General features: G+C 39.6%; 1 protein-coding gene and 1 non-coding gene across 13 annotated transcripts in view; both read left to right on the top strand.

The window, feature by feature from the left end:
* The window catches only part of LOC140458370 (inositol hexakisphosphate and diphosphoinositol-pentakisphosphate kinase 2-like), a 161,649-nt gene that overhangs the window by 42,649 nt on the left and 106,403 nt on the right, over positions 1 to 12,597 (top strand). For all 12 annotated transcript variants that reach the window (XM_072552816.1, XM_072552813.1, XM_072552811.1 and 9 more), the window contains exons 6-11: positions 145 to 299; positions 1,962 to 2,063; positions 2,924 to 3,085; positions 3,795 to 3,916; positions 5,386 to 5,487; positions 8,160 to 8,246. In XM_072552816.1, the coding sequence (XP_072408917.1) occupies positions 145 to 299; positions 1,962 to 2,063; positions 2,924 to 3,085; positions 3,795 to 3,916; positions 5,386 to 5,487; positions 8,160 to 8,246 (730 nt within the window). The remainder of the gene's footprint in view (positions 1 to 144; positions 300 to 1,961; positions 2,064 to 2,923; positions 3,086 to 3,794; positions 3,917 to 5,385; positions 5,488 to 8,159; positions 8,247 to 12,597) is intronic.
* Positions 721 to 827, top strand: LOC140458630 (U6 spliceosomal RNA). Its single transcript, XR_011953626.1, has one exon. It is a non-coding gene; the product is annotated as a U6 spliceosomal RNA (small nuclear RNA).

The following is a 12,597-nucleotide window of genomic DNA, read 5'->3' as shown; positions in this document are numbered from 1 at the left end:
GCTTCCAGGTGGGTAAAGGCACTGCCTGGAGTGATATTGAGCCATCAGCTGGTAGTTTTGTATACTAATTAATTTAAAAACTGCGTTGCTGCGCAGGTGAAGCTTTTGCAAGAGTCAAACATTTTTCTGTTTCTTCATTTTCAGAATGCAGTCTGGTGGAAGGTGATGATCATGTGGAAGTAAATGGTGAAATCTTCCAGAAACCCTTTGTTGAGAAACCCGTGAGTGCGGAAGACCATAATGTGTATATTTATTACCCTGTGTCGGCAGGGGGAGGGAGCCAGAGGTTGTTTCGTAAGGTACAGTAGTATGCAACAGTAAATGGTGTAATCATTGAGTCATAATTCACTTTGGAAGAACAATCCAATTAGTCTGACAACCCTGCTCGTTTTCCAAAGCCATAAAGTTTTCTTCTTCTTAACTATGTATCCGATTTCCTTTTGAAAATTCTTGTTGAGCCTGCTACTCCTTCCAACATTCCTACTGTGATAACATTTATACTTAATGCACATCTGCCACATTGGTGGTGTTCAGAAAATAGCAGTGCTGTCACTGAAATTAAAAGTGAAGGGGTCAAACCCCATCTAGCTTGAAGCGCCCAGTTTGGGCTGACTCCAGTGCAGCAGCTAGGAGAGTCAGAGGTACTGTTCTTTAGGTGAGACATTTTAACTGAGATGCTGTCTACCTTGAAATTAAAGCATTGTAACAGAAATATGACACTTCTGGAAGGAAGAAACTGATAAATAGTAAAATTGGAATGGCGAAGAGAAGATTAGCATGGCTCCTACACAAGGACAACATAACATTTTAAAAAAAAGAATATTTTGAGGGAGAATTTTGACCATGATATATTTTGAGGAAGATCTTGTACTTGACCAGAACCATTTCAGATTAACTATGATCAGATCAATACCCCCAATTGTTTCACTGAAGCAAACACTGTCTCTAATTGCCTTTGCAGGCTAGAGTATTATTTGTGTTAATTTATGGTGAATCTTTGTTAAAAGGCAGTTTGGCCTCAACTGGAGTATTGTGATAAATTTGCACACAAGATTTAAGCAAGGATGGAAAGGCATTAAAAAATGCAGAAAATATTTGAGTGATTCTAGGCATGAGGGGCTTCAGTTAGGAAGAGAGATTGAAGAAGCTGGAGTTGTCTTCCTCAGAGAAGTAAAGATTGAGAACAGGTTGGATAGACGTGTTCAAAATAGGAAGAGGTCTTAGCAATAGTTATGACTGCAGATGTGAACGATAGGCAAAGCGGGAGCCAGAGAGTCAATTTAAGGTGATTTTGCAAAGAAAAGTAATGTTGACATGAAGGGATAGAAGAATGGGACTAACAGTTGTTCTCACAGAAAGGTTGTTATAGCTTTGACAGGCTGAATGGCCTCCTTCATGTTAGAATTAATCTATGATTCTATAATTCAAATTTTAATGGAGGAGAAAGACCTTTTAAGAAGTATTCAAATGCTGGCTATCTTCCTCTGACTTGATCTAATTATTGATTAGAATAAGTAAAGCCATAGTACTGAGACATTTATTGTACTGGAGATAAAAGTAAAAATTCTGAAAACTCTGAAATAAAAGCATAAAATTCGAGACAATGCGTTAAGTTTGATGACCAAATGTCCTGAATCCATTTTAGATGCATTGTTCTGGAATGCTATTACTGCCACTCTAGCATCTTTCCAGCCATTAGTAGTTCCAGGCAATTGCTCTAAATCTGACTTTGAAAACATTTAGTCTTGCTATGCCTGAAAGTCTTGTTCTACATAAATTATTTGTTTTCTGTGAAGTATTTGTTTATCCCTCTGAGATGGCCTCTATGGAAATCCACATCAGAATAGTTCTGATATATGGTTCCACTTTGTCCCTGGCATATTTTGTTTTGGGCACAGGTAGAGCATTCTAGACTGTGCAGTGTTGTGTTACTTCACACTGTGACTTATCAACTCTTTCAGATTGGCAGTCGAAGCAGCGTTTACTCCCCTGAAAGCACTGTGCGTAAAACTGGATCTTACATCTATGAAGAGTTTATGCCAACAGATGGAACAGACGTAAAGGTGCTATTCCTGCTTTTATAAATTTCTAATTTTGTATTGCTCAAAGGAAGGAAAGTCCACAGAAGTCTAGTTTATCAAAAGTATATCCACATTTTTAAAGAGTAAAAAGATTTGTTTGTTGTATTTGATCTTATTAGATGTGTAACTCAATTCTGCGTTGTAATGTATTCTCATTACAAAGCCCTCCAATGCCTTCAACTCTATGGAGTGCCCTGAAATGCATCCAGTGAAAGCAGTGGGTACTATGACTTTGAGGAAGCATATGAGTCAGGCTGGGCCTGCCCAAAAGCTGCTCTCTGCATTGAGTTGGGAAAGGACGCAACTTGCCCCACCCAGGAGGAAAGCAACAACATCCCAGTTAGGCCATTGGAGCAGATATGAATAACAGTCTGCTGAGATATGACTAAAGCACCATGCAGTCATATTCAGATTGTACATCTTGTGTTCTTGGTTAAGTAAAATGTGAAATAGCGTGTAACACAACACTTCTGAATGCAGTTTCTGCATGAAAAAGTAATTAACATTAAATACAAAATGCTAATCAGCCATTTGGTCTTTCTGCTGAGCTCCACTTTCAGCTATTGTAGGGTTGGGATCCAGACATGTTTCTGGACTAAGGCTTCTAGGCAACCTGGGTTTGTCTGTACATATCTTAGGATTAGCCACTATTTTTGTGCCTGGAACAGCTAGCCTGTACTCCCAGCTTGTCTAATTTTTCCTTATTATTGGAGAAGTCGATGTTTAATCTAACCTGATAGCCATTGGTGAACAGGCAGGGGTTGAAGGAAAATGAGTGAGTATTTTTTGCCATGCAGGCAAGTCCAAAATGAACTTTGAACTTTGAACTGTTCTTACTTCAGGTTTACACTGTTGGTCCTGACTATGCACATGCAGAGGCACGCAAATCACCAGCTCTGGATGGGAAAGTGGAACGAGACAGTGAAGGAAAAGAGATACGTTATCCTGTGATGTTAACTGCCATGGAAAAACTAGTTGCGAGGAAAGTATGCGTAGCTTTTAAGGTAAGCTATAAATCCTCAAAAACGAAGAAGCATCCAATCAGTTATCCAAAATATGCATGTTGCTGTGTTTAGAATGATAAAGTAGAATAAACTTCAATAATGTTTTGAAACATGGCTTTTGTTATTGAAATGTTAATGAATTTTCAAAATTGTCCACGTTAGTACAATATGCATTATTTCTTTTGGCTTTCAGATGCTTCACAAGAATCCTCTGACCTCACTATTGCACCCTTGTTAGCCTTCCCTCTTTCTGTTTGTTGGTCACCTTTATCTCCATCACCTAATGAAGCCCTTTACAAAATCTTTCTAATTGGGAAACATGCAGATTTTCCTTTGTGCCCTGTGGCAATGTGAAGGATATCAGCCAACGTTCCCAATCCTGGTAATCAGCCAGTCAGTCTTGCTGGATATTGTGGCTGTGTTAGTCATGGAGAAGATGCCATTTGCAAGACATCTGCAGCTCAAAAGCCAGCCATACAATTAGAAGAGAGATTGAAGTGCAACTGTCACCCATAATCTGTAGATTCAAGAAAGGCACAAGCACCTTTGGGTCATAGGGAGAGGAAAAGAGATCATTTTGTAAAATAAAACTTTGTTTCATCTAATTGAATGAGTTTTTGATTTTTATTGGGAGTACATGCTTGTTAGATTTCTACTGATGCAGAGCAGGCAGTGTTGATTTGATTTGTGCACATTTTGTTTTATGTAGCAAACAGTATGTGGTTTTGATCTGCTGCGTGCGAATGGACATTCCTACGTTTGTGACGTCAATGGATTCAGCTTTGTGAAAAACTCCATGAAATACTATGACGACTGTGCAAAAATCCTAGGGTACACATCAGATAAGTCTACTTTTGAACACCATTCTGTATCAAAAGGCATATTTTTAAAATGTAGAAGTGTGACATTTACCCTGAAAGAATCATCCTGGTTTTACGATCTGTCAATGGATTGTGGAGTGGAGGTATGGCAGAGATGATGCCAGCATGGCTAATGGTGAGACTGGGCGAAGCAGAGAAATGTCAAGTCTGAAATTGCCTGGAAAGTAGCAGGTTGTGGCCTTGGCTGTGCTCAGTGCAGTAGTCTGTGACCTGGAAAATGGAAGAAAGTTTTAATTAAAAGAAGAAAAATTAAAATAGAAAGTTTGAGAGTACATATGTTGCAAATGAGAAATCACTTCTCATATGTTATATGAATCATAATGTCCGCAGTTAACATGGACCAATGTCACAGTCTAACCAATTGTGTCTAATAGTAAGTATTGACTAGTAATTAGGTAAAAACAAGGACTGCAGATGCTGGAAACCAGAGTCTAGGTTGGAGTGGTGCTGGAAAAGCACAGCAGGTCAGGCAGCATCCGAGGAGCAGGAAAATCGACGTTTCGGGCAAAAGCCCTTCAGGATCTCCGAAACGTCGATTTTGCCTGACCTGCTGTGCTTTTCCAGCACCACTCCAATCTAGACCCTTGACTAGTAATTAGGTCTGGCACAAATGTCCCTAAATAAGGATCAACAAATTAGTTTGAAGGTTCAACGCAATGCAATATTGAGGTGCAAATTTATAGACACAAGCCTTTAAAATATTAGAAACTGTATGTTAGAGCCTATAGGAGGAAACATGATTAATTGACAGTACTCAACTTTGTCATTCATCATGTTTGGTCTAACGTCTTAGATCTGAAACCTCTTTTGTCTGATGCATACAACTTTGTTATATTTCTGAAGATATTAAGCCATAATATCTGTATGCTTAAAAGAATATTATTTACTTGGCTACTTAAAATAATGAGTAAATTAATTAAAAATCAGAAAAAGCATGAATTCATGATTAGTTTCCTTGCATGCTCCAGGATTTGAATTTCTTACAGAATAATTCACATTGTTTAAACTTGGAGATCAAATCAACTCACTCTGCTGTCTGAGTGTCTTTTAATATGAGCCAACTGTTTAATTTCTCTATTTTTTGATTTTCAGCTATCTTATGCTAATGTGCATGGATAGCATTGCAGGACTGGAGCAGTCATCAGTATTAACAGGGGGAGAATTCACAGAAAGGCAATGAGCAAAATTGGAAATGTACAAGTCCATCAGTGTCTGAAAATATTTCTCATCATTTCTGATTCTTTCTGAGGATCTGTTTTTACCATCTTAACCTGTTTTTCTCTATCTGTCAGTTGATTGAGACCTGTGTGATTCCTGCATTTTCTTTTCAACACAACTTGTTTAAGAATTTAAATATTCTGTGTGTAGTATTACTGTATGGAAGAAGTTAGTTTGAATGGAATTTGTCTTTCTCCACAGTAATATAATTATGCGGGAACTCGCCCCTCAGCTGCAGATACCATGGTCCATACCCACAGAAGCTGAAGATATTCCAATTGTTCCAACCACCTCAGGAACAATGTAAGTCAAAACTCTCAGCAGAGAGAGATTTCTGGTCAGAAAAAAACTGAGGTCAAATGTCAGTTTAAACTTTTGCTTAATTTGCTGATTTTCAGAATGAAGTATATTTAATGAAAATGGTACCAGAGATGAGAGACTTCAGTTATACAAATCATGAATGACTTTGATAGAGTAGATAAGAAACTGCTTTCAGTAGCAGGAGGCTCACTAACCAGAGTACTGATATTGATTGGCAAAAGAATGAGGTAATAGTTGTTTTCATGCGACCAGTTGTTTAGATCTGGAACATACAAGAATGTTAGGAGCAGGAGTGGACCAATCAGCCTCTTCTGCTGATGTTAGCCTAACCACTCAGTAATTCCTGTTTTTTTTCCTTTCCTTTTTGTTAAATAATGTGATGACATTTGCCATCCTCTAATCTGTCAGGTCTGTTTCAGAATCTACAAAATTTTGCAAAATAACAACAAACTATTTTTATAGCCACCTCCTTTTAACATTCCAGTGTGTAGATTATCAGGCTATAGGGATTGCCGGCTTTTACTCACATTCGTTTCTTCAACACTTTAGTTTAGCTTATGCTAGTCCCTTTCAACTCCTCTTTCTCAATAAACCTTTGCTTCTCTAGCATATCTGGGAGGTTTTTTTGAACGTTATTCTTTGAAGACAGAACTGAAGTAGTTTTTACATACTTAAAACCCTTGCAAGTTTACTTTCGTACTTTAATTTTCCCTCCTTGGTGAACCATTTGGTTCCCCCTTTGCTGAATTCTAAACTACTCCCTGTCCCTAAATTTGTGTATTTTTCTAGCAACTTTGTGACCTCTCTTTGATTTTGGCTGCTTTTCCAATTGTGCCCTTTCAATTGCAATGCATGCAGTTGTTCCTTAAATGTTAACTGTTGCCTATCCACACACATGCCGTTTAATGAAGTTGCCCAGTACATTGCAGCCAATTCACTCCTCATACCTTTGTTTAGAGTTATGACCCTAGCTTTGGATTAGACTACTTGTTGGTATCTCAATGTATTGGTCTAAAAACACACATCCAATATACATTTCAAGAATTCTCTACCACAGTGTTGTCACTAATGTGATTTGTCCAGTATGCAAATAAATTTATGTCACCTGGAATTACCAAAGCACCCTTGTTGCCATGATTACTGTTTGGAAGTCTGTAGACATCTCCCACTAATGTTTTCTGTCCCTTGTTGTTTTTTAGCTCCACCCTGACTGATGCCACATCTAGATTTCCTATGCAAATATACTTTCTCATTATTGCAGTGATATGTAATACTTCAATAGCAATGCCCATCTTCACCTCTTGTTTTTTTGTTTCCTTTTTTGAATATTCTTCCTAATGATTGAATACTCTTGGATGTTCAGTCACACTATAAACACCACATTGTATCTTTTTACAACTATTTATACTGTTAATTCATAAATCTTATTGTGAAAGCTCTGTACATTTAGATATATTACCTTTAGGCTTGCTTTTGCAAATTGTTTTGAACTACAACCTAATTTGCTGATAGCTTCTGTTTCCTCTGCCTTCCAAGTCTCCTTTTTAATTTTTCTATCTTCTATTTCCAACGTTGTTTCCCCCGCTCTTGACACCCAATACACAGATAATGACAGTTTTTACTTTAATGTCATGATATTGGTGATAGTCACAAGGATTATTTACCAAGGCTGCAGCTCATCTTGCTCTGGCTTCTAGCTGCACTTCATGAGCTCTGTTTTCTCTGCAGTGTGTTGCTCTTGAATATTTTATCCCTCATATGCAGCGTTCCAACTTCTGGTCTCCTTGAGGCTAAAGATAGGGAAAGAAATGGGGAAAGAAAGTACTACCATCCCTTCTCAACGAGCTCACCTTTGACTAAATATGTGACATTACTCTTCTGCACCAGAGTTATCTGATTTATTTGATGAATCCTTGAAAGTGGAGTTGCAGGTAGATAGGATAGTGAAGAAGGCATTTGGTATGCTTTCTTTTATTAGTCAGAGTATTGAGTAGGGGAGTTGGGAGGTCATGTTGCAGCTGTACAGGACATTGGTTAGGCCATTTTTGGAACATTGTGTGCAATTCTGGTCTCCTTCCTATCAGAAGGATGTTATGAAACTTGAAAGGGTTCAGAAAAGATTAACAAGGATATTGCCAGGGTTGGAGGATTTGAGCTATAGGGAGAGATTGAATAGGCTGGGGCTGTTTTCCCTGGAGTGTCAGAGGCTTATGGAGGTTTATAAAAACATGAGGTGCATGGACAGGATATATAGATAAGGTCTTTTCCCTGGGGTCAGGGAGTCCAGAACTGGAGGGCATAGGTTTAGGGTGAGAGAGGAAAGATATAAAAGAGACCTAAGGAACAGCTTCTTCATGCAGAGGGTGGTATGTGTATGGAGTGAGCTGTCAGAGGAAGTGGTGGAGGCTAGTACAATTACAACATTTAAAAAGCATATAGATGGGTATAGGAATAGGAAGGATTTGGAGGGATATGGGCCAGGTGCTAGTTGGTGGGACTAGATTGGGTTGGGACAGCTGGTCGGCATGAACAACTTGGACCGGAGGGTCTGTTTCTGTGCTGTACATCTCTATGACTCCAATTTGTATTCTGTGAGGGTCTTTTTAATTGTGCTTTTTTTGATTAAAATAAACTCATTATGTTGTGTTTCACAGGATGGAACTGCGCTGTGTCATTGCAATCATTCGACATGGTGACCGAACTCCAAAACAAAAGATGAAGATGGAAGTCATGCATCCAAAGTTAGTGAAAGTTAACATTTTTTTGGAAGAAGGAAAGTAACAGGTCACTCAGTGCATTGTGTCATCAACGCATCTCTGCCCAGTTAGTGACTTTCAATGCATTATTTTCTAACCATTGCTCAGGGGTTCCTCTATACACATAAGAAGGTTGTGCATTCCAGTTTCACGAAAGACTTTAGAGCACATTACTGCAACTGTACAAGGTACGAGTGAGACTGTAGCTGGAGTACTTTGAACAGTTTTGGTCCCCTTTGAGAAAATCTTTTATTTCATTGGAGACCGTTTACAGAAGGTGCAATAGGATAATCCCTGGTTTGGAAGGATTGATTCATGAGCAACGGCTAAACAGGCTGCATTCTGCTAAACTCTATGCATTGGAGTTGAGCAGAATGAGAGATGATTTCATGAAAACATATGGGATTCTTAAGGGACTTGACATTGTAAGTGCTGATGGGATGTTGCTCGTCATAGGAGAGTCTAGGGCTAGAGGGCATAGTCTCAGAATAAAGAGGAGGTGGCGATGGCCTGGTGGTGTAATCGCTGGACCATTAATTTAGAGACCCAGGTAATGTTCTAGGGACCCAAGTTTGAAACCTGCCATGGTAGATGGAATTTGGATTCAATAATGATCTGAAAATAAGACTCTAATGATGAAAATGAATCCATTGTTGATTGGAAAAACTCACCTGGTTCACTAATGTCCTTTAGGGAAGGAAACTGCCACCCTTACCTGGTTTGGCCTACATGTAACTCCAGACCCACCGCAGTGTGGTTGACTCTTAACTATCCTCTGGGCAATTAGGGCTGGACAGTGAATGCCTGTGATGCCCTCATCCTGAGAATGAATATTAAAATCAGAAAGGAGCAGCAATTTATGACTGAAATGAGGAGAAGTTTCTTCAGTAAAGCTTGAGAGTCTTTGGAGCTCCTAGCCACAGGAAGCTGTGAGAACAAGTCCTTGTTTCTATTTAAGGATCACACGGACAGATTATTGATCAGTTAGCGATTCAAGGCCTATGGGGAAAGGCCCAACAAGTCCACACCGACCCTCCGAAGAGCAACCCACCCAGACCCATTCCCCTACATTTACCCCTGATTAATCCACCTAACACTATAGGCAATTTAGCATGGCCAATTCACCTAATGAGTGTTAGATCAGCAATGATCCTACTGAATGACGAAGCAGATTCAAGGCACCAAACTGCCTACTCCTGTTGCTATGGTCTTACACTGGAAGTGTGTCTGCGCTGTTTTGCTTTAGGAGCATTGCACTGTCAGAAGCAACATTTTTCACAAGACATTAAATTGAGGCCCCGTTTATATTCTGGGGTGGTAGTAAAAGTTCCCCTGCAATAGTTGGGAAGCAAATTCCTGTATATCCTGACCAATGTTTGCCCTCGACTGACAGCACTTCAGCAGTTTACCCGGGCATATCTAGTCATTGCTTGTGGGACTAATCACTCTGCAAATTGAATGTTGTGCTTCTTACATCACAACTCTTCATTACTTTAAAAAGTATCTCATTGGCTGTAAAGAGTCTTTGAACACCTAATTGTGAGAAGTGTTATATAAATGTAAGTTTGATCTTCATTTATTCTCAGCTTCCTGCAAACAGTTTACTGCTCTATGTCAGCAGTTAATATTGCAGACACTGTATGGTGTTCAGTAAGTTAATAGTACCATTAAATTTGGTTTTGGCTGTTGTGTGTCTAAACATCACACATTATCTTTACACTAATGTGGTTGAATCTTGTCTGGAATCAGATGCACTAGCTGCTGATTTGCCCACATTTCAAGCATGTTGTGAATCAATGTCAATGTTTATGCTGGCTTGTCAGCACAGAGTTGGTATGACAGAATGTCAGATTCTGCAGTTAATCTTGAGTGTGGCAAGGTTATAACTGTTGCATACACTGTGATTCCTGAGCATGTCTGTGGGGCATAATGTTCAGTCTTTTCTGCCTGATTGATTGCCAGTGACCTTTGAAACTTTGATAACACTGTGACTCATTGTGTATACAGGCAATTTAACCTGACCAGAGCCTCAGCTGCTGTCAACTGCTACTTTCACCCAACACACACAAACCATTTGTTATTTAGATTTGATTCTATTTGATTCGAGTCCCTACAGTATGGAATCAGGCCCTTCGGCCCAACAAGTCTACACCGACCCTCCGAAGAGCAACCCACCCAGACCCATTCCCCAACATTTACCCCTGACTAATCCACCTAACACTACAGGCAACTTAGCATGGCCAATTCACCTAACCTTCACATCTTTGGACTGTGGGAGGAAACCAGAACACCCGGAGGAAACCCACACCAACACTGGGAGAATGTGCAAACTCCACACAGACAGTTGCCCGAGGTGGGAATTGAACCCCAGTCCCTGGTGCTGTGAGGCATTGAGCCACCGTGGAAATAGCTTTCTCCTTTCAATTAAATAATTTAAGTTGGAGCTTTCTGTAATGACAGATAGTACCATGAAGTGATCGTGGAAATACTTTTTGCTACCAAATGAGAAGCTGACAGTGTTTTTGTTTGCAATGAAACACCCTGTGACCTTACACGTGAAATGCACTTTTCCCATCAGAAAGCAATTTACACTGTGCTTTTAACTGAGTAAAATGGTATTCTACAGGAGTGTTCTCAAACAAAACTTGCCATTGTGCCACAAAAGGCAATAGTAGGATGGCTTAGAGTCATAGAGTCCTACATCACGGAGACAGCCCTTTGGTCCCACTGGTTCATGCTGACTAAAATGTCCATCCATGCCAACCCTACTTCCCTGCACTTGACCTATGTCTGTCTAATCCTTTCCTGTCCATATATTTGTCCAAATGCCGTTTAAATGTTGTTAGTGTACTTGCCTCAACCACTTCCGCTGGCAGCTTATTCCATATGTGTACCACCCTCTGTTTTTAAAAAAAAAAGTTGCCACTCAGGTTACTTCCTGTAGCATTTGTATCCTGCAACATTAAGCTGCCAGGATTTTAAATGTTGTTAGTGTACTTGCCTCAACCACTTCTGCTGGCAGCTCATGGCAGCATGGGTAGCTCATGGCTCCCAGATAAGATAAATATCAGCCACAGAAGATAAGATAAATATCAGCCACAGACTGATCTGGCACCTTTTCAGACCTGGCCCAACTCTACCTCAGAATTTCCATTGAAATAGTGTACTATATTTCTATTCTTCCTGCCAAAATGGATAACTCAACAGGTTTGGCAGCATCTGTGGAGAGAGAATTTTCAACATTTGAGACTCTATCTCTGGAATTGTTCAGATCGTGCCCAACTTGCTGTGTTTCTCCGTCACTTTGTTATTATTTCATATCCCAGCATTTGCTGTATTTTTACTTTTACTTGGATAGTTTTCCTGCTGGCCCAGTGAATATCCCATCAAAATAAAAAGGGATTGTTTAGGGTGTAGTAATGTGGTGGTTACGATACTATGTAGACTGAAGCTAAGTTTGCAAGTAACACCAAGATAGGTAGGTAAGTAAGTTTAAAGAGGAAGTAGAGAGTTTGCATTGGGGTATAGATTGGTGAAATGATGGGACAAAAATTTAGGAGCTGGAATATGATGGGAAAATATGAACTTATCCATTTTGGCAGGAAGAATAGAAATACAGTACACTGTTTCAATGGAAATTCTGAGGTAGAGAAGGAAAGGAGTGCTCTGGCAGTTTGTTTTGGCCAGAGCCTAGTGTGGTGTTGAGCAAGATCTGAAAAGGTGCCAGGTCAGTCTGTGACTGATATTTATCTTATTTGGGAGCCATGAGCTCCCCATGCCGTATGCAAATTGGTGGTGTATGGATCTGCATTATGTCAGACATGAATACAAAGCATTACATTTTGAGAATAATTTTGAGAAGGCAAATGGAATGTTGGTATTTATTGCAAAGGGGCTAGAGTGTAAGAATAGGAAAATCTTACTGCATCTGTATGGGAATTTGGTGAGACCATACCCGGAGGATTGGTGATCTCCTTATTTGCATTAGAACAGTCCAGAGAAGTTTCACTTGATTAATTCCTGGGATGCAGGATTTAGTTAGCAAGCAAGGTTCATAGATCACTACAAATAAGGTAAATGTTTTGCTTTTTCGCATAAGATGAAAGTAAGAAAGAAGTGGTGAACTACCTAGGGGGGGAGGATGCAAGTAATTTGGGAGTGTCATTACCTGTAATCACTCGTCTTGGAGTAGCACAACAAAGCAAGCTGAGGCATGTTGCTAAACCAGTGGAGTATGAATGAGAGGCTGTTGTTGAAGCTAAGATTACAAAGAGATCTTGTTCGATTGAGTCAATGGACTGAAGAGCAGGTAGATAAATATGAGGTATAGCATGTT

Source organism: Chiloscyllium punctatum, chromosome 33 (genome assembly GCF_047496795.1).
Source record: "Chiloscyllium punctatum isolate Juve2018m chromosome 33, sChiPun1.3, whole genome shotgun sequence".
Taxonomy (NCBI): domain Eukaryota; kingdom Metazoa; phylum Chordata; class Chondrichthyes; order Orectolobiformes; family Hemiscylliidae; genus Chiloscyllium; species Chiloscyllium punctatum.
Note: the sequence above shows the minus strand (reverse complement) of the source record. Positions and strands in the feature narration are given on the sequence as shown.